This window comes from Petromyzon marinus, unplaced genomic scaffold, assembly GCF_048934315.1.
Source record: "Petromyzon marinus isolate PM22_M1 ecotype Great Lakes invasive population unplaced genomic scaffold, UKy_Petmar_22M1.pri1.0 PM_G_Scaffold_114, whole genome shotgun sequence".
NCBI classification, from domain to species: Eukaryota; Metazoa; Chordata; class Hyperoartia; order Petromyzontiformes; family Petromyzontidae; genus Petromyzon; species Petromyzon marinus.
Genome location: NW_027422667.1, coordinates 338,090 through 356,681, shown reverse-complemented (window position 1 = coordinate 356,681; position 18,592 = coordinate 338,090). Strand labels below are relative to the sequence as shown.

The 18,592-nt window shown below is 54.4% G+C and overlaps 1 protein-coding gene across 3 annotated transcripts; it reads right to left on the bottom strand.

Annotated features, from left to right (window-relative positions):
- Positions 1-3,663: 3,663 nt before the first annotated feature.
- LOC142909277 (uncharacterized) lies at positions 3,664-16,972 on the bottom strand. 3 transcript variants are annotated; one of them, XM_076059704.1, is made up of 8 exons: positions 16,837-16,972; positions 15,908-16,028; positions 15,251-15,441; positions 12,778-13,160; positions 11,377-11,394; positions 10,717-10,879; positions 5,924-6,349; positions 3,664-4,656 (listed from the first exon to the last, which is right to left on the bottom strand). In XM_076059704.1, exons 1-8 carry the CDS (start codon positions 16,925-16,927, stop codon positions 4,409-4,411), a joined length of 1,641 nt encoding a protein of 546 aa, XP_075915819.1. In that variant the 5' UTR covers positions 16,928-16,972; the 3' UTR covers positions 3,664-4,408. The 3 variants fall into 3 exon arrangements, with proteins under 3 accessions (XP_075915819.1, XP_075915821.1, XP_075915820.1); XM_076059706.1 differs by having other exon boundaries at positions 5,924-6,082; XM_076059705.1 differs by lacking the exon at positions 11,377-11,394.
- Between the last annotated feature and the right edge of the window lie 1,620 nt (positions 16,973-18,592).

The window sequence follows — 18,592 nt, the reverse complement described above, 5'->3', positions numbered from 1 at the left end:
CGGTTGCGTAACGCTGTGTGGAAGCTACCTGGTCTGTCGCTCCGCACTAAGCTTCAGGTCTTCTCGGCCACGGTCATTCCCTCCCTTCTCTACGCTTGCGAAACGTGGACCCCCCTAATGGAACATCTTCGCCGGTTAGAAACATTTAGGCTGGCCTGCCTACGATCCATCCTGGGTTTAACCAGACTGGATTGTGTGAGGAGCTCACAAATCCTTGAAAGATCTGGGCAGGGTCCCATCGGTGAGCTCCTCCGGCAGGCAAGGCTGCGATGGCTGGGTCATGTAGCCCGCATGCCCAGCCACCGCATGCCGAAACAGCTTTTGTTTGGCCGGATTGAGGGGGCTAAGCGGGCGCGGCACGGGCTAGAGAAGAGATGGAGTGATGTGGTACAGGAGGACGTGGAGCTGAGTGGACTTGCCAATGACTGGTACCAGCGGTGTCAAGATCGGCCTCTGTGGAGGAGGCTCGTGAAGGATGCTACTGGGCAGTTGGAGGCAGTCGCCCTCCAACAACAACGGAGGGCGGAGGAGCGACGCTCACAACAGCGAGCGGAGCGCCGGGTGGCTAAAGCACAGCAGGTTGGCGCAGTAGGGGGCACAGGTGGTGCATCAGCCAGTCATCTCAGTCAGTCGACCAGTGGCACCTGGGTCTGCCCCGTGACCTCCTGCCGGCGGGCGTTCGACACTTCACGTGGCCTCATGGTGCACATAGCCTGGCACAAGCGTCGTGGTGACGTCACCGCCACTTAGTGGCGAATGGCGGTTGTTGTTGTTGTTACTTTGACTTTAACATAGCCATTTCTGTGACCAGTCACAAGCTAATCACTCAGCTATTTCAATGCTAAATTCTATGCTAATTCCTTTGTCAAGGGGTGCCTCTGTGGATGTGTATGCTTTGACTTTAACATAGCCATTTCTGTGACCAGTCACAAGCTAATCACTCAGCTATTTCAATGCTAAATTCTATGCTAATTCCTTTGTCAAGGCGCTCTGTTTCTTCTCACACAGCTTAAAGGTCACGGTCTGAGCTTGGCAGTGTTCGCTCCAGCGCTGTCCTCCAGACAGTCTCGTCCCTTCACCTGATGAAGGCCGCTTGTGTTGTGGCCGAAACGTCGTGAGAATTTTATTGTGTTATTTTATTTTATCAATTTATTATTATGTTCTCATTCTATGTGACTTTACCGAAAGAACCAAAGAAGAGGAATCCTTGCAGTCACGAAAGCTTTAAATCAAAACCTGCATGGGTATTTTGTGCCACCAAACACTCCACCCCCCGTTGTTGATGAAGCAGATGTTGAGAGAGTGGAGAGTTTTCCATACCTGGGCAGTGTGCTCATGACCGGCTCTGGTTTGACAGCAGAGGTCTCGCTCAGAATCGGTCGACCGGCATTACGAGAAGAGACGGAGTGCTGTTGGATTTGGAGCTGAGTGTCTCAATCGGTCTCTGTGGAGGAGGCTCGTGTAGGAATCTGCTACTGGGCAGTTGGAGGCAGGCGCCCTCCGTAAGTTCCGTTCGGCACTTCACGTGGCCTTAACGTGCACACAGCCTGGCACAATCGCCGTGGTAACGTCACGGCCACTTAGTGGCGAATGGCGGTTGTGTTTGGAGATCTGAAGTGTAGCAGTTAGCGCTACGCTGCACCACGAACCTGATGACCCAAGTTCGATTCCCACTCGCATCCAACATCGGTGACGATTATTTGAACCGGTCTAGGGCCTCCCCTAGGTCGACTCCGCCTCAAATGAGTTCCTGGTGCGGTGTGTAAACATCGCCACTGGGGAGACAAAGGCGGCTGGGCGTTGTGTTGGCCACCCACCCCCTTCGTGTGCCATGCCGGCCTTCATAGGTGCTCGCTAACAGCACTTGCCCCAACGGTCTGTTAAGGCTACACGGGGGATCTTTGTCTTTTTGCGACCCGGTGAGTGTGTGCAGCAAGTGTCTCTGCTGGGCGTATCAGAAGGCAACGAAAATAAGGACAACTTGGCAGTCACACAGACACAGTGACACACATGCGCAGAGACAGACACACATGCAGAGACACAGACACACACGCAGAGACACATAAACACACACGCAGAGACATAGACACACACAGACACATGCAGAGACAGACACCGATACAGACACATAAACACAGATACACACAGACACACGCAGAGACACACACACACCGATACAGACACACAGACACACACATAGACACACGCAGAGACAGGCGTGTGTGTTGTTGGGATGGTTAAAACAAAGCATTGTTGTTGTGTTTGTTGTTGTTGTTGGGGAGTTTTTGGTGTTTTCACTTTGGGAGTTCATAGATGAGAGATGTAAACATCTCTAATAAATACATCAGTCAGTGGGTTCATAATGGCCGTGTCAGAGACACTGACACCCTGGGTTCAAGCCCTGGGTCTGGGTGTCTCTCTCTCTCAGTGGGTTCATAATGGCCGTGTCAGAGACACTGACACCCTGGGTTCAAGCCCTGGGTCTGGGTGTCTCTCTCTCAGTGGGTTCATAATGGCCGTGTCAGAGACACTGAGACCCTGGGTTCAAGCCCTGGGTCTGGGTGTCTCTCTCTCAGTGGGTTCATAATGGCCGTGTCAGAGACACTGACACCCTGGGTTCAAGCCCTGGGTCTGGGTGTCTCTCTCTCAGTGGGTTCATAATGTCAGAGGCACTGAGACCCTGGGTTCAAGCCCTGGGTCTGGGTGTCTCTCTCAGTGGGTTCATAATGGCCGTATCAGAGACACTGACACCCTGGGTTCAAGCCCTGGGTCTGGGTGTCTCTCTCTCTCAGTGGGTTCATAATGTCAGAGGCACTGAGACCCTGGGTTCAAGCCCTGGGTCTGGGTGTCTCTCTCTCTCAGTGGGTTCATAATGGCCGTGTCAGAGACACTGACACCCTGGGTTCAAGCCCTGGGTCTGGGTGTCTCTCTCTGTCAGTGGGTTCATAATGGCCGTGTCAGAGACACTGACACCCTGGGTTCAAGCCCTGGGTCTGGGTGTCTCTCTCAGTGGGTTCATAATGGCCGTGTCAGAGACACTGACACCCTGGGTTCAAGCCCTGGGTCTGGGTGTCTCTCTCTCTCAGTGGGTTCATAATGGCCATGTCAGAGACACTGACACCCTGGGTTCAAGCCCTGGGTCTGGGTGTCTCTCTCAGTGGGTTCATAATGGCCGTGTCAGAGACACTGAGACCCTGGGTTCAAGCCCTGGGTCTGGGTGTCTCTCTCTCAGTGGGTTCATAATGGCCGTGTCAGAGACACTGACACCCTGCATTCAAGCCCTGGGTCTGGGTGTCGTGGGTTCCATGCCGACCCTGATGCCCGCTGCTGCTGCTGCTGTATAGACTTTGTCTCTGTCCCTTTTGTCGCGTGGATTTTTTTCCGGGCCCTCTGGTTTTCCCCTCCACATTTGAGAAACGTGAGTTGTCGAGTATTTGCCAACTGCTCTAAAGGTCCACGTGATGATGACGACGACGATGATAATAAACCGAATTGCTAGAGCTATGATTTGTAACGGCCAGGTCAGGGCCTTCTGAAAGAGAGCTACGCCGCATCTCAATGAGGGCCTTACCTGGCAAAAATAAAACGCTCCGTTTATAGTTCAAGTCCCGTGCACAACATCACGCGTCCACCTGTATAGAGGAGGAGGAGTTCCAGCCCAGGTAAGTGAACTCGCCACCTTTATTATCGTCACCACCACCACCACCGCGATGTCTCCAGCAAACAACAAAACAGCTGCCATGCCCCCTTCAGTCTGGGGGCAGGCAGGCAGGGAGAGAGGGGACGTTGCCACGACAGACCACGTGACCCACAACCAACGCCGGGCCACGTGGCGACGTCAAACAGAACCGTGACGCGCAAAGCGCCCCCACCCACCCCACCCCCCCCCCCCCCCCTGGGTGGGGGCAAGTCGAACGGACGATGATTCTCTGTCGACTCTCTCGGATCGTTCTGGAAGATGCATCGTGCACGCGCCCCAACAACGCACACAGCCTCACCACCACCACCCACCGGGCCATGGATAAAGTTGTGCGAGTCTGGTGAGTCTTTGGGTCTCTGTGTGGTGAGTCTATGGGTCTCTGTGTGATGAGTCTGTGGGTCTCTGTGTGGTGAGTCTGTGGGTCTCTGTGTGGTGAGTCTATGGGTCTCTGTGTGGTGAGTCTGGGTGTCTATGTGTGGTGAGTCTATGAGTCTCTGTGTGGTGAGTCTTTGGGTCTGTGTGGTGAGTCTATGGGTCTCTGTGTAATGAGTCTGTGGGTCTCTGTGTGGTGAGTCTGTGGGTCTCTGTGTGGTGAGTCTGTGGGTCTCTGTGTGATGAGTCTGTGGGTCTCTGTGTGGTGAGTCTATGGGTCTCTGTGTGGTGAGTCTATGGGACAAACTCAGAAATATCCAGCGGCGGCAGGCATCGTCAGGGGTCGGGATGGAACCCACGACCTCCCGCGTGCCAGGCGAGGTGGTCGACATCTCCTAACCACCGTGCGGTGTGATTGGTGTGGCGACGACTTGGGGAGCGGCTTTCATCCGGCGGTGTCAACCGGGGGCGGGGACGAGGTCCTAAAGTTCCGATTTCTGCTCCACCGCGGCGGTGGCGGCGGCGGTGGCAGCGGTGGCAGCGGTGGCGGCGGTGGTGGCGGTGGCGACAGCGGCGGTGGCTACCTGCACTCGGCAGAGACAATATCAGGCTTGGGGACCAGGCCTGGGGCGTTCCCCCCTCGCTCGTTCGCCGGGGAACGAGAATATCACGCAGGGTGGGGAGAAAACACTCAGGAGGCACGGAACTCGAAACAACAGCCAGCAGCAGCAGCATCATCAGGCCCGATGATAATGTTGATGATGCCGGTTGTGGTTGTTGTAATTACCGGTGAGGTGTCACCAGGTACTTGAATTGTGAACGTTGTCGTGGGTTTACTCTACAACACACTACCGGTTAGTACTGAACAAGTATACTACACTGTACACTACACTGTACACTACACTACACTGTACACTACACTGGACAGTACACTGCACTGTCCACTACACTATACACTACACTGTAAACTCGTAACTAATTGGCACGTTTTGTTTACGTGACACTAAACCTGACTAATTGGCTGCGTCAGGTGGTGGCGGGTTTTACGACACAGCGTTTATATATTGACGCCACTTAACACAAAAACAAATTCGACTTTGAACACAATGGGAATATTGTGTTCATGTTGTAGCAGCAGGAGGAGGCGGAATCCACAAATGTACGGTCGGGGGTACGGGGGTCAGAACGTTACAACAGCAAACACGTCACGCAAACTCGTCACGCTGACATGTCACGCGCCATCGGCACATGCCAGGTATAGCAAAGGTTAACAAATCAATAAAAATAAATATAGACAAATATTGTGTATCTTACCAGGTAAGCCCCCCGCTGTGCTACTACGTCACTTGTTTTGTAGAAGCTACACCGGCTACCACAAGTGACAGCTCAACTCAGTGGCTTATCGTCATCATCGTCATCATTATCGTCATCATCGTCATCATTATCGTCATCATCGTTATCGTCGTCATCATCATTATCATCATCATCATCGTCATCATCATCGTTGTCGGGTGGCAAATAAGGAGCAGCAGCCAAATGGCTCTGAACGCGTAGAGACACAGGAAGTGTCAGGGTCGGGATAGGACCCACGACCTCCTGCGTACCAGGCGAGGTAATAATAATAGGGTTTTTCCCCTTTTTGGTACTGGCAAAGGAGGTCTAATGATGTAGATGATCCAGGCGAGGTAGTAACCATCTCATAGCCACCATGATGACGATGATGATGATGAGGGAGACACCGCAAACTCCAAATATACGGGTGTCAGGGGCGGGGAAGTAGCCCACGCCCTCCCGTGTACCAAGCGAGGCAGTCAACATCTACGTAGCCACCGCAACGCCACCGCCGCTCACCGGGACGCTTGCCGGCGTTCCGTCTGCCCTGCACGGCGCACACCAGCAAGGGGAACAGCACCAGCACCGCCAGCACCAGCACCGTCATGGCCACCGTCAAGCTGATGGGGTAGATAGTGCTGCTGCTGGCGGGGAGCGTCGCCTCGTCTCCCGTAGGCACTGTGGACGAGGGTGAGGAGGAGCGGGAGGTGGATGGGATGGTGGTGATGGTGGTGGTGGCGGCGGTGGTGATGGTGGCGGCGGTGGCGGCGGTGGTGGCGGCGGCGGTGGTGGTGGCGGCGGTGGTGGTGGCGGCGGTGGTGGTGGTGGCGGCGGTGGTGGTGGTGGCGGTGGTGGTGGCATTGGTGGTGGTGGCGGTGGTGGTGGTGGTGGCATTGGTGGTGGTGGTGGCGGTGGTGGTGGCGGCGGTGGTGGTGGTGGTGATGGCTACGGGATTGGGGACACGAGGAGATTCGGTGAGACGCGGGGAGATACGGGTAGACATGGGTAGGCAGACACGGGGAAACAGAGAGACACAGTGAGACAGATACAGACAGAGAGACAGATACAGACAGAGAAACAGAGAGAGACTGACAGAGAGACACAGACAGAGTGGGATGCTGAGCAGTGTTGTTGGATGAGGTTAGTGAGGAGGAGGAGGTTTTGGTCTTAATCACTTCTCTGTGTATGTGTGTGTGTCTGTCTGTGTGTGTGTCTGTATGCTGGGCTGGCTGAGTCATGTAGCCCGCATGCCCTGCCACCGCATGCCGAAACAGCTTTTGTTCGGCCGTATCGAGGGGGCTAAACGGGCGCAGCATGGACTGGAGAAGAGATGGAGTGATGTGGTACAGGAGGACGTGGAGCTGAGTGGACTTGCCGATGACTGGTACCAGCGGTGTCAAGATCAGCCTCTGTGGTGGAGGCTCGTGAAGGACGCTACTGGGCAGTTGGAGGTAGTTGCCCTCGAACAACAACGGAGGGCGGAGGAGCGACGCTCACAACAACGAGCGGAGCGCCGGGTGGCTAAAGCACAGCAGGTTGGCACAGTAGGGGGCACAGGTGGTGCATTAGCCAGTTATCTCAGTCAGTCGACCCGTGGTACCTGGGTCTGCCCCGTGACCTGCCAGCGGGCGTTTGACACTCCACGTGGCCTCAAGGTGCACATGTCCTGGCACAAGCGTCGTGGTGACGTCACCGCCACTTAGTGGCGAATGGCGGTTGTTGTTGTCTGTGTGTGGCTGTCTGTCTGTGTGTCTGTGTGTGTCTGTCTGTGTGTCTATTCAACACCGCCTTGCCAGGCATGCTGAGGAGAGGCTTGCGGAGCCCCAATGTGGTTTCAGGAAAGGGCGGTCCTGCACAGATGCCATATTTTCTGTCCGTCTGCTACAGCAGAGGTGTAGGGAATTCCAACAAGACCTACATCTCTGCTTTATTGACCTAGTCAAGGCCTATGATACCATCAGTAGGCCTGGGCTCTGGGTTGTTCTTCGTGCTTTTGCAGTCCCTGACCCTCTGCTCACGATTATTAAGGACCTTCATGATGGTGAGCGGGCCCGGGTAAAACTACGTGGCCGGGAGTCGGAGCCATTCCCTGTCCACCTTGGGGTGTGACAGGGATGTCCTCTGGCTCCCACATTATTTAACATCTATTTCGACCACGCAGTTCGTGAAGCCTTCGATGGCCGTACCAGACCAGAGGAATTTCCATCTGGTACAGACGTAGCGCCATAGATGTGACGGCGGTGCATCGAACCGTCAGGGGAGGGGCTGCAGCGGCAGCCCAAGAGGGGAGGGGCTGCTGGGGGCTCAGGACCCCAGACAGCCCCACCCCTCGGTGGGCAGGAGGCACCAGAGGGGACCTCCCCAGCCGATCTGGAGCCAGGCGCAGCCGAAGAACGAAGACTGGCGGCAGCTTGATAGGACCCTGGACCCCCTCGCCCCGCCGTCCTTGTGCAAGGCGGTAGTTGGTGACGTCACGTCGCGCTCGCCCTCCGGCACGGACAGGGGACCGGGACGGTGACGTCATGTCCCCCTGGGATATTTAGGCTGGGACCCCGTGACGTGTTCCGAGGTTGTTGGCGGGGAGCCAGGAACGTGTGAAGTTGGGAGTTGGGACCCAGGGTAGGTGGAAATTAGCACCAGGCTAGAGTAGCCTGTGGGTGTGCTAGGGACCTCCCCAGTACCCTTCCCCTGGGGGAGCGATGGGACCCAGGGTAGGGGGAGATTAGCACCGGGCTAGGGTAGCCTGTGGGTGTGCTAGGGACCTCCCCAGTACCCTTCCCCTGGGGTGTGGAGTGTAGGCAGTGAGCGTGCAGTACACGGAGTCGTGGTGTGTGAAGAGAAGTCTTTAATAAAACAACTGGCGCAAGCCCCTACATGAAGATCTTCCTCCGAGTCGTCATTTACGCCTCAACACTTGTAAGGGCCGGGACGCCGTGCGGGCCGTTGGTGGGACTCTGGGCCAGTGGTGGGACTCTGGGTCAGTGGTGGGACTCTGGGCCGGTGGTGGTGGGACTCTGGGCCAGTGGTGGTGGGACTCTGGGCTGGTGGTGGGACTCTGGGCCAGTGGTGGGACTCTGGGCCAGTGGTGGGACTCTGGGTCAGTGGTGGGACTCTGGGACTGTGGTGAGACTCTGGGCCAGTGGTGGGACTCTGGGCCAGTGGTGGGACTCTGGGCCAGTGGTGGGACTCTGGGTCAGTGGTGGGACTCTGGGACTGTGGTGAGACTCTGGGCCAGTGGTGGGACTCTGGGCCAGTGGTGGGACTCTGGGCCAGTGGTGGGACTCTGGGCCAGTGGTGGGACTCTGGGCCAGTGGTGGGACTCTGGGCCGGTGGTGGGACTCTGGGCCAGTGGTGGGACTCTGGGTCAGTGGTGGGACTCTGGGCCGGTGGTGGTGGGACTCTGGGCCAGTGGTGGTGGGACTCTGGGCCGGTGGTGGGACTCTGGGCCAGTGGTGGGACTCTGGGCCAGTGGTGGGACTCTGGGCCAGTGGTGGTTGGACTCTTGGCCGGTGGTGGAACTCTGGGCCAGTGGTGGGACTCTGGGTCAGTGGTGGGACTCTGGGACTGTGGTGAGACTCTGGGCCAGTGGTGGGACTCTGGGCCAGTGGTGGGACTCTGGGCCAGTGGTGGGACTCTGGGCCAGTGGTGGGACTCTGGGCCAGTGGTGGGACTCTGGGCCGGTGGTGGGACTCTGGGCCGGTGGTGGGACTCTGGGCCGGTGGTGTGACTCTGGGACTCCCGGCCCCACGCCCTTGTAAGGGTGAGGTCCGAGGCAGCCAGAGTCTGGACCCGCACCTTGGCTGGGTGGGGTCAGGGGTCGCCTCCCTTAGGGTGGTCACCTTGGCTGGCTGGGGTCAGGGGTCGCCTCCCCTAGGGTGGTCACCTTGGCTGGGTGGGGTCAGGGTAGCCTCCCCTAGGGTGGTCACAGCGGAGGAGCCCACGGCGTAGGCAGTGTCACGGCACGCTAGGAGCAGGCCGTGTGCCTAGGCTGTAGCAGTGTATCAGGAGGACTGTGGGAGTGCTGTGTTGTAATAAAGGAGTTTCCTATCCGAAGTGTCTCCGGAACCCATTACACAGATAAAATGGGAGGCTGATCGATGCCCAGGTGGGGTCGAGGGATGGCTCTCTATTGCTCAACCACGTTGCGTATGCCGATGATCTGGTAATAGCTGCTCATTCAGAGGAGGAGTTGGAGGCGCTGCTGCTAAACCTGGAGCTTGCCACTGAGAGGTGGGGCCTTAACCATCAGTTCCACCAAAACTAAGCACCTGCCTGGGTATTTTGTACCATTGGACAATCCACTCCCACAACTCCCAATCGGTGATTGAGTTGTGGAGAGAGTGGAGAGTTTCCCATACCTGGGCAGTGTGCTCATGACTGGCTCCGGTTGGACAGCAAAGGTCTCACTCTGAATCAGTCGAGCGGCATTATCTATTCATCGGTTGCGTAACGCTGTGTGGAAGCTACCTGGTCTGTCACTCTGCACGAATCTTCAGGTCTTCTCGGCCACAGTCATTCCCTCCCTTCTCTACGCTTGCGAAAAGTGGACTCCCCTAATGGAACATCTTCGCCGGTTGGAAACATTTACGCTGGCCTGCCTACAATCCATCCTGGGTTTAACCAGGCTGGATTGTGTGAGCTCACAAATCCCAGAAAAATCTGGACAAAGTCCCATCGGTGAGCTCCTCCGGCAGGCAAGGCTGTGTTGGCTGGGTCATGTAGCCCGCATGCCCAGCCACCGCATGCCTAAACAGCTTTTGTTAGGCCGGATAGAGGGGGCTAAACGGGTGCGGCACTCGCCCACCCACTCACTCACCCTCCTACCCACTCAACCACTCACGCACCCACTCACTCAACCACTAACCCACCCACTCACCCACCGACTCACCCACCCACTCACTCACCCACCTACCCACTCAACCACTCACGCACCCACTCACTCAACCACTTACCCACCCACTCAGTCAACTACTCACCCACCCACTAACGCACCAACTCACTCAACTACTCACCCAATCACTCACCCACCCACTCACTCACCCACCCAATCACTCGCCCACCCAATCACTCACCCACCCACTCACTCAACCACTCACGCACCCACTTAACCACTTACCCACCCACTCACCCACTGACCCACTCAACTACTCACCCAATCACTCACCATCCCACCCAATCACTCACCCACCCACTCACCCACCCACTCACCCACCCACTCACTCACTTACTCGCCCACTCACTCAGCCACTCACCCACCCACCCACCCACTCATCCACCCACTCACTCAGCCACTCACCCACCCACCCACTCACCTACGGCACTGTGCGGTGGAGGGACGGAGACACACGACGGTGGAGACCACTCCCCTGTCTTCCACCGTGGGTAGCGAGCTACGACTCTCACGCGGACGCAGTACTCATCCTTGCCGCCAGGCGGAGGCACCGGGTGGCGGTAGCGGCACCCAACAAAGCGCTCCTGGCAGTGGCAAGCAGAAGGCTTTAGTGTGCCTGGTTATGTGGATGACACATTGGTGGTCTGGGCACACAGCAAAGATACACTGAACGCATTTCTAAATCGTCTCACCATGAAGCTGACAGAGGCTGACAGAACTCCAACATTTCTTTACCCAAACAACCAAAGAGTTGGCATTTCTGGACATTCGGCTCAGACGGGGTAGAAGTGACACAATAACACTCAGTATTTACCAAAATAAAACTCGTACTGACGCCTATCTGAATGCAGAGTCACAACCTTCACCCCGCAACAGAAATCTGCTCTTGTCAAGTCGCTCATTCATCGAGCTAAGAAAGTGTCAGATGGTGACAGTCTGAGAAGTGAAATTGAACATGTTAAAGAAGCGCTGCAAATGAACGGTTACGATGATGCACAAATAAAGAGGGCATTGAATACCAAAACCACATCAAATAACAAGAGCATTGAAACCGCCCAAGTAATTAAAACGATCAAAATACCGTACATTGCGGGAGTAGCTGATGAACCCGCCACATGTTTGGGAAAACAAAACATCCGAGTCAGATTTGGCACGGTACATAAAATACAGAATTTAATATCTGCTACAAAACATGTATTACCGAAGCTATCAACAGAAGGTGTGGTACAGGATTAACTGCACGTGTGGTAAATGTTATGTTGGGCAAACAGGACGAATGATCAGCACGAGACTAAAAGAACACCAGAGAAACATTAAATTCTCCCAAACACAACTGTCAGCAGTAGCAGAACACGCGTGCCAACAATGACACACTCCATTGATTTTGATGTTGAAGTTTTGTGCAAAACTAGCTCCTACTGGCCAAGACTAATTAGAGAATCTATCGAAATTGAAAGAAATCGAAATAATTCTAGATTTAAAGCTTTCGTGACTGCTAGGATCCATACTCTCGTCCTTTCACCTGATGAAGGCCGCTTGTGTTGTGGCCGAAACGTCGTGATTTTTTGTTATTTTATTTTCACCTACGTGACTTTACCCAATAGAACCAAATCGAAATAACTTTAACCGTTCGGATAGCTACCGTCTTAGTGCTGCGTGTAAGCGAATCATCAAATAATACATTAGTTAAATGCATGCCTACAAAGGGCGGCGTACTTCAGCAGGGATTATTGTTGGTAGGGCTATTTTATTCAACACAATAGACAGGAAAGACAAGTGCAAAGGGCTTGCATAATGCACATGCCTCATGTGCCTTGCCTCAGTAATCACCCCCCCCCCACCCATGATTGTGCAAGAGCGCAGAAGGGTGGTCACCACATCTAGGCCTCTATATAAGGAACGAAACAGGAAGACTTCACAAATCTGTCTGTCGCCTGATGAAGCTTGTTGTAATTACCGGCAAAACGTCACGGTACTCAGACTGTAAATGTTGTGGCTTGGCTCTCCAACACACAACTGGTGTGCTGTACTAGTACACTACACTATACACTACACACTAGTGTTGCACTAGTGACGAATTGGCACGTTCTGTTTACGTGACAACCCTTACTAGTTGGCTGTGTCGGGTGGTGGCGGGTTTTAACGACACAACATTTATATATTTACGCGACCTAACCCAAAAACCTCTTATGGATATTGGTCGCGTACGCCAACTACGTGTTAACCTGAGCATCATCATCATCATCAGTAGTAGTAGTAGCATCACCACTCACCCACTCAACCACCCACTCACCCACTCAACCACTCACCCACTCACCCACCCACCCGCTCACCCGCTCAATCACCCACCCACTCACCCACCACTCACTCACCCACCCGCTCACCCACCCACCCACCCGCTCACTCAGCAGCTCAATCACCCACTCACCCACCCACTCACTCACCTACCCACCCACTCACCTACCCACCCACCCACTCTCACCGTGCTCGTCACGCCCCTCCGTGTGGAGACCTCTGCCTGCAGGTGGTACAGCACGTCACACTGCGCCATCCTCCTCCTCCACCCACTCCTCATGGAGACCCCCACGGAGAGCTCCCACGCCTTCGGCTCTCCCTCGTCGTCATCGTCGTCATAGTACCCATCGTCGTCGCCATCGCCGTCAGCCCCATCACCGTCGGCGCCAACACCCTCATCATCATCATCGTAGTCATCATCGTCGTAGACATCGTCGTCATCTTTGTAGACCTCATCCTCACCCTCACTACCACACTCCTCCTTCTCCTCACCACCATCACCACCCTCCTCCTCCTCCACCGTCGCGTTCTTGTGGAGCATCATGGTGACCGTAGGAGCGCTGAGCACAGCTGAGACACGGGGGGGGGGGGGGAGATGACGTCTCACTCACACAGAGACACTCAGAAACACACAGAGACACTCAGAGACATTCAGAGACACTCACACAGAGACACACAGAGACACACACAGAGACACACAGAGACACTCAGAGACACTCACACAGAGACACTCACACAGAGACACTCACACAGAGACACTCAGAGACACACAGAGACACACAGAGAGACACTCACACAGAGAAACTCAGAGACACTCACAGAGACACTCACACAGAGACACTCAGAGACACACAGAGACACACAGAGACACTCACACAGAGACACTCAGAGACACACAGAGACACACAGAGAGACACTCACACAGAGACACTCAGAGACACTCACAGAGACACTCACACAGAGACACTCAGAGACACACAGAGACACACAGAGACACACACAGACAGAGACACACACACACAGAGACACTCACACAGAGACACTGACACACAGAGACACACACAGACACACATACACAAAGGCAAACACACACAGAGACATAGACACACACACAGAGACACAGAGACACTCACATACAGACACTCTACACACAGACATATACACACACAGAGACAGAGACACACAGACACACACACAGACACACACACACAGACACACACACAGACACACACAGACACACACACACACAGACACACATACACACAGACAGAGACACACAGAGACACTCACACAGAGACACTCACACAGAGACACACACACACATAGAGACACATAAAGAGACACTCACACACAGAGACACTCACAGACACACAGAGACACACAGAGACACACTCACACAGAGACACTCACACACAGACACATACACACAGAGACACACACAGAGAGACACACAAAGAGACACTCACACATAGAGACACACACAGACACACAGAGACACACACAGACATACACACAAAGAGACTCTCCCACAGAGACAATACACAGAGACATTCACACACAGAGACACTCACACAGAGACACGCACAGAGACACTCACACAGAGACACTCACACACAGAGACACACTCACACAGAGACACTCACACACAGACACATACACACAGGCAGACACAGACAGAGACATAGACACACACACAGAGACACAGAGACACTCACATACAGACACTCTACACACAGACATACACACACAGAGACACTCGCACAGAGAGACTCATACACACAGACATACAGAGACAGACACACAGACAAATACACAGACATACACACACACAGAGACAGAGACACACAGACACACCCACACACAGACACACAGACACACACACACACACACAGACACACATACACACAGACAGACACACACAGAGACACTCGCACAGAGAGACTCATACACACAGACATACAGAGACAGACACACAGACAAATACACAGACATACACACAGACACACACACAGACACACACAGAGACACACACACACACACACAGACACACATACACACAGACAGAGACACACAGAGACACTCACACAGAGACACTCACACAGAGACACTCACACAGAGACACACACACACATAGAGACACACAAAGAGGCACTCACACACAGAGACACTCACAGACACACAGAGACACACTCACACAGAGACACTCACACACAGACACATACACACAGAGACACACACAGAGAGACACACAAAGAGACACGCACACATAGAGACACACATAGACACACACAGACACACACACAGAGACTCTCCCACAGAGACAATACACAGAGACATTCACACACAGAGACACTCACACAGAGACACGCACAGAGACACTCACACAGAGACACTCACACACAGAGACACACTCACACAGAGACACTCACACACAGACACATACACACATACACACAGGCAGACACACACAGAGACATAGACACACACACAGAGACACAGAGACACTCACATACAGACACTTTACACACAGACATACACACAGAGACACTCGCACAGAGAGACTCATACACACAGACATACAGAGACAGACACACAGACACACACAAACACACAGACACACACACACAGACACACACACACACATAGACAAAGCCACTGACTTGTCTTCAAGGGTAAGACCTCAACCACGACCCAGGGCAAGGAGATTGGTGAGGCCACCGGTGATGACGATGAAACGGTGGCTCTGACGCGCAGGTGATAGCGGTCACCGGGATGCCGCAGAGCTGAGGAGACATCGCACCGAGTCTCTGTTGTGGCAGCGCAGACGGTCCGCCAGTGGGCTCGTCCATAGCTGCACAGACAGAGACACGGGGAGGAGGTAGTGAGGAGTGGGTGAGTGAGTGGGTGGGTGGGTGAGTGAGTGAGAGAGTGGGCGAGTGAGAGAGTGGGTGAGTAAGTGGATGCGTGAGTGGGTGAGTGGGCGAGTGAGTCAGTGAGTGAGTGGGTGGATGAGTGAGTGAGTTGGTGAGTGAGTGGCTGGGTGAGTGAGTGAGTCAGTGAGTGAGTGGGTGGGTGAGAGAGTAGGTAGGTGGGTGAGTGGGTGAGTGGGTGAGTGGGCGAGTGAGTCAGTCAGTGAGTGAGTGGGTGAGTGAGTAGGTGGGTGAGTGAGTGGGTGAGTCAGTGAGTGAGTGGGTGGTTGAGTGTGTGAGTGAGTGAGTGGGTGGTTGAGTGTGTGAGTGAGTGAGTGGGTGAGTGACTGAGTGAGTGGGTGAGTGGGTGAGTGAGTGAGTGGGTGAGTGAGTGGGCGAGCATCTCACCGTTTGCTCTCCACTCTGTAGGTGACGCTGCTGGTGGCGGGGTTCACGTTAGCTGGTTCCCAGCGGAGTTGTGTCAGCAGGTCTCGAGACTCCACGCGCACATTCAGTGGGGAAGCCGGGGCTGGGGAGATGGGCAAACGGCACTCAGTGTGCGCTAACCACTGCACCACCGCTCCCCACACTCACACACAGTGCGCTAACCACTGCACCACCGCTCCCCACACAAACACAGTGCGCTAACCACTGCACCACCGCTCCCCACACTCACACACAGTGCGCTAACCACTGCACCACCGCTCCCCACACACACACAGTGCGCTAACCACTGCACAACCGCTCCCCACACTCACACAGTGCGCTAACCACTGCACCACCGCTCCCCACACAAACACAGTGCGCTAACCACTGCACCACCGCTCCCCACACTCACACACAGTGCGCTAACCACTGTACCACCGCTCCCCACACTCACTCACACAGTGCGCTAACCACTGCACCACCGCTCCCCACACACACACAGTGCGTTAACCACTGCACCACCGCTCCCCACACACTCACACAGTGCGCTAACCACTGCACCACCGCTCCCCACACTCACTCACACAGTGCGCTAACCACTGCACCACCGCTCCCCACACACACAGTGCGCTAACCACTGCACCACCGCTCCCCACACACACACAGTGCGCTAACCACTGCACCACCGCTCCCCACACACACACAGTGCGCTAACCACTGCACCACCGCTCCCCACACACACACACAGTGCGCTAACCACTGCACCACCGCTTACCACTCACTCACACAGTGCGCTAACCACTGCACCACCGCTCCCCACACACTCACTCACACAGTGCGCTAACCACTGCACCACCGCTCCCCACGTCCACCACAACCTGGCACCCGATGTATCGACCGGCCCGGCTCACCGTGGCTGCTGCACCACGTGACGAGGTGGAGGAGGAGCAGGAGGAAGAGGAAGAATAGGCCAAGTCTAGAGACGAGTTGACGCATCGCCATGGAGCGATATTTAGTCACGTGCAGAGAAATTCGATTCCCGGTTCGATTAACTATACTCGCATCAATTCTTAATGGGATAACATTAGGAATCGATTATTGTAGAGTAATGGATGTATAGAGTCGATTTTTATTGGGATAACATGGGAATCGATATACAGTTGATTAAGCTAATTAAATCGATTTCCGTTCGGATAACATGAGAATTAAGTGGTCGAAAATGAATCTTAATGAATCGATTCCTACTTTTATTACATGAGAATTGAACATGATCGACTATCGTGTGTGGGTGTGATGCTCACCTGTATGTGTACGTGTGTGTGTGTAACTGTGTGTGTGTACCTGTTTGTGTGTGTACCTGTGTGTGTGTGCCTGTGTGTGTACCTGTGTGTGTACCTGTGTGTGTGTCTACCTGTGTGTGGGCCTGTGTGTGTGTGTACCTGTGTGTGTACCTGTGTGTGTGTACCTGTGTGTGTACCTGTGTGTGTACCTGTGTGTGTGTACCTGTATGTGTGCCTGTGTGTGTGTACCTGTGTGTGTACCTGTTTGTGTGTGTACCTGTGTGTGTGTCTACCTGTGTGTGTACCTGTGTGTGTACCTGTGTGTGTGTACCTGTGTGTGTACCTGTGTGTGTGTGTGTGTACCTGTGTGTGTACCTGTGTGTGTGCACCTGTGTGTGTGTACCTGTGTGTGTGTACCTGTGTGTGTGTGTACCTGTGTGTGTACACTGTGTGTGTGTACCTGTGTGTGTCTGTACCTGTGTGTGTGTACCTGTGTGTACCTGTGTGTGTACCTGTGTATGTGTGTACCTGTGTGTGTGTACCTGTGTGTGTGTACCTGTGTGTGTGTACCTGTGTATGTGTGTACCTGTGTGTGTGTGTACCTGTGTGTGTGTACCTGTGTGTGTGTACCTGTGTGTGCCTTGCCTCTCCTCAGCGTGCCTTGCCAGGCACGCTGAGGAGAGGCTTGCGGAGCCCCAATGCGGTTTCAGGAAAGGGCGGTCCTGCACGGATGCCATATTTTCTGTCCGTCTGCTACAGCAGAGGTGTAGGGAATTCCAACAAGACCTACATCTCTGCTTTATTGACCTGGTCAAGGCCTATGATACCATCAGTAGGCCTGGGCTCTGGGTCGTTCTTCGTGCTTTTGGAGTACCTGACCCTCTGCTCACGATCATTAAGGACCTTCATGATGGTGAGCGGGCCCGGGTAAAACTACGTGGCCGGGAGTCAGAGCCATTCCCTGTACACCTTGGGGTGCGACAGGGATGTCCTCTGGCTCCCACATTATTTAACATCTATTTTGACCACGTAGTTCGTGAAGCCTTCAATAGCTGTACCGAGGGAATCTCCATATGGTACAGATATAATGGGAGGCTAATCGATGCCCGGGTGCGGTCAAGGGATGGCTCCCTATTGCTCAACCACGTTATGTATGCTGATGACTTGGTAATAGCTGCTCAGTCAGAGGAGGAGTTGGAGACGCTGCTGCTGAGACTGGAGCGTGCCACTAAGAGGTGGGGCCTTACCATCAGCCCCACCAAAACTAAGCACCTGCCTGGGTATTTTGTACCATCGGACACTCCACCCCCACAACTCCCAATCGGTGATGGGGCAGTTGTGGAGAGAGTGGAGAGTTTCCCATACCTGGGCAGTGTGCTTATGACTG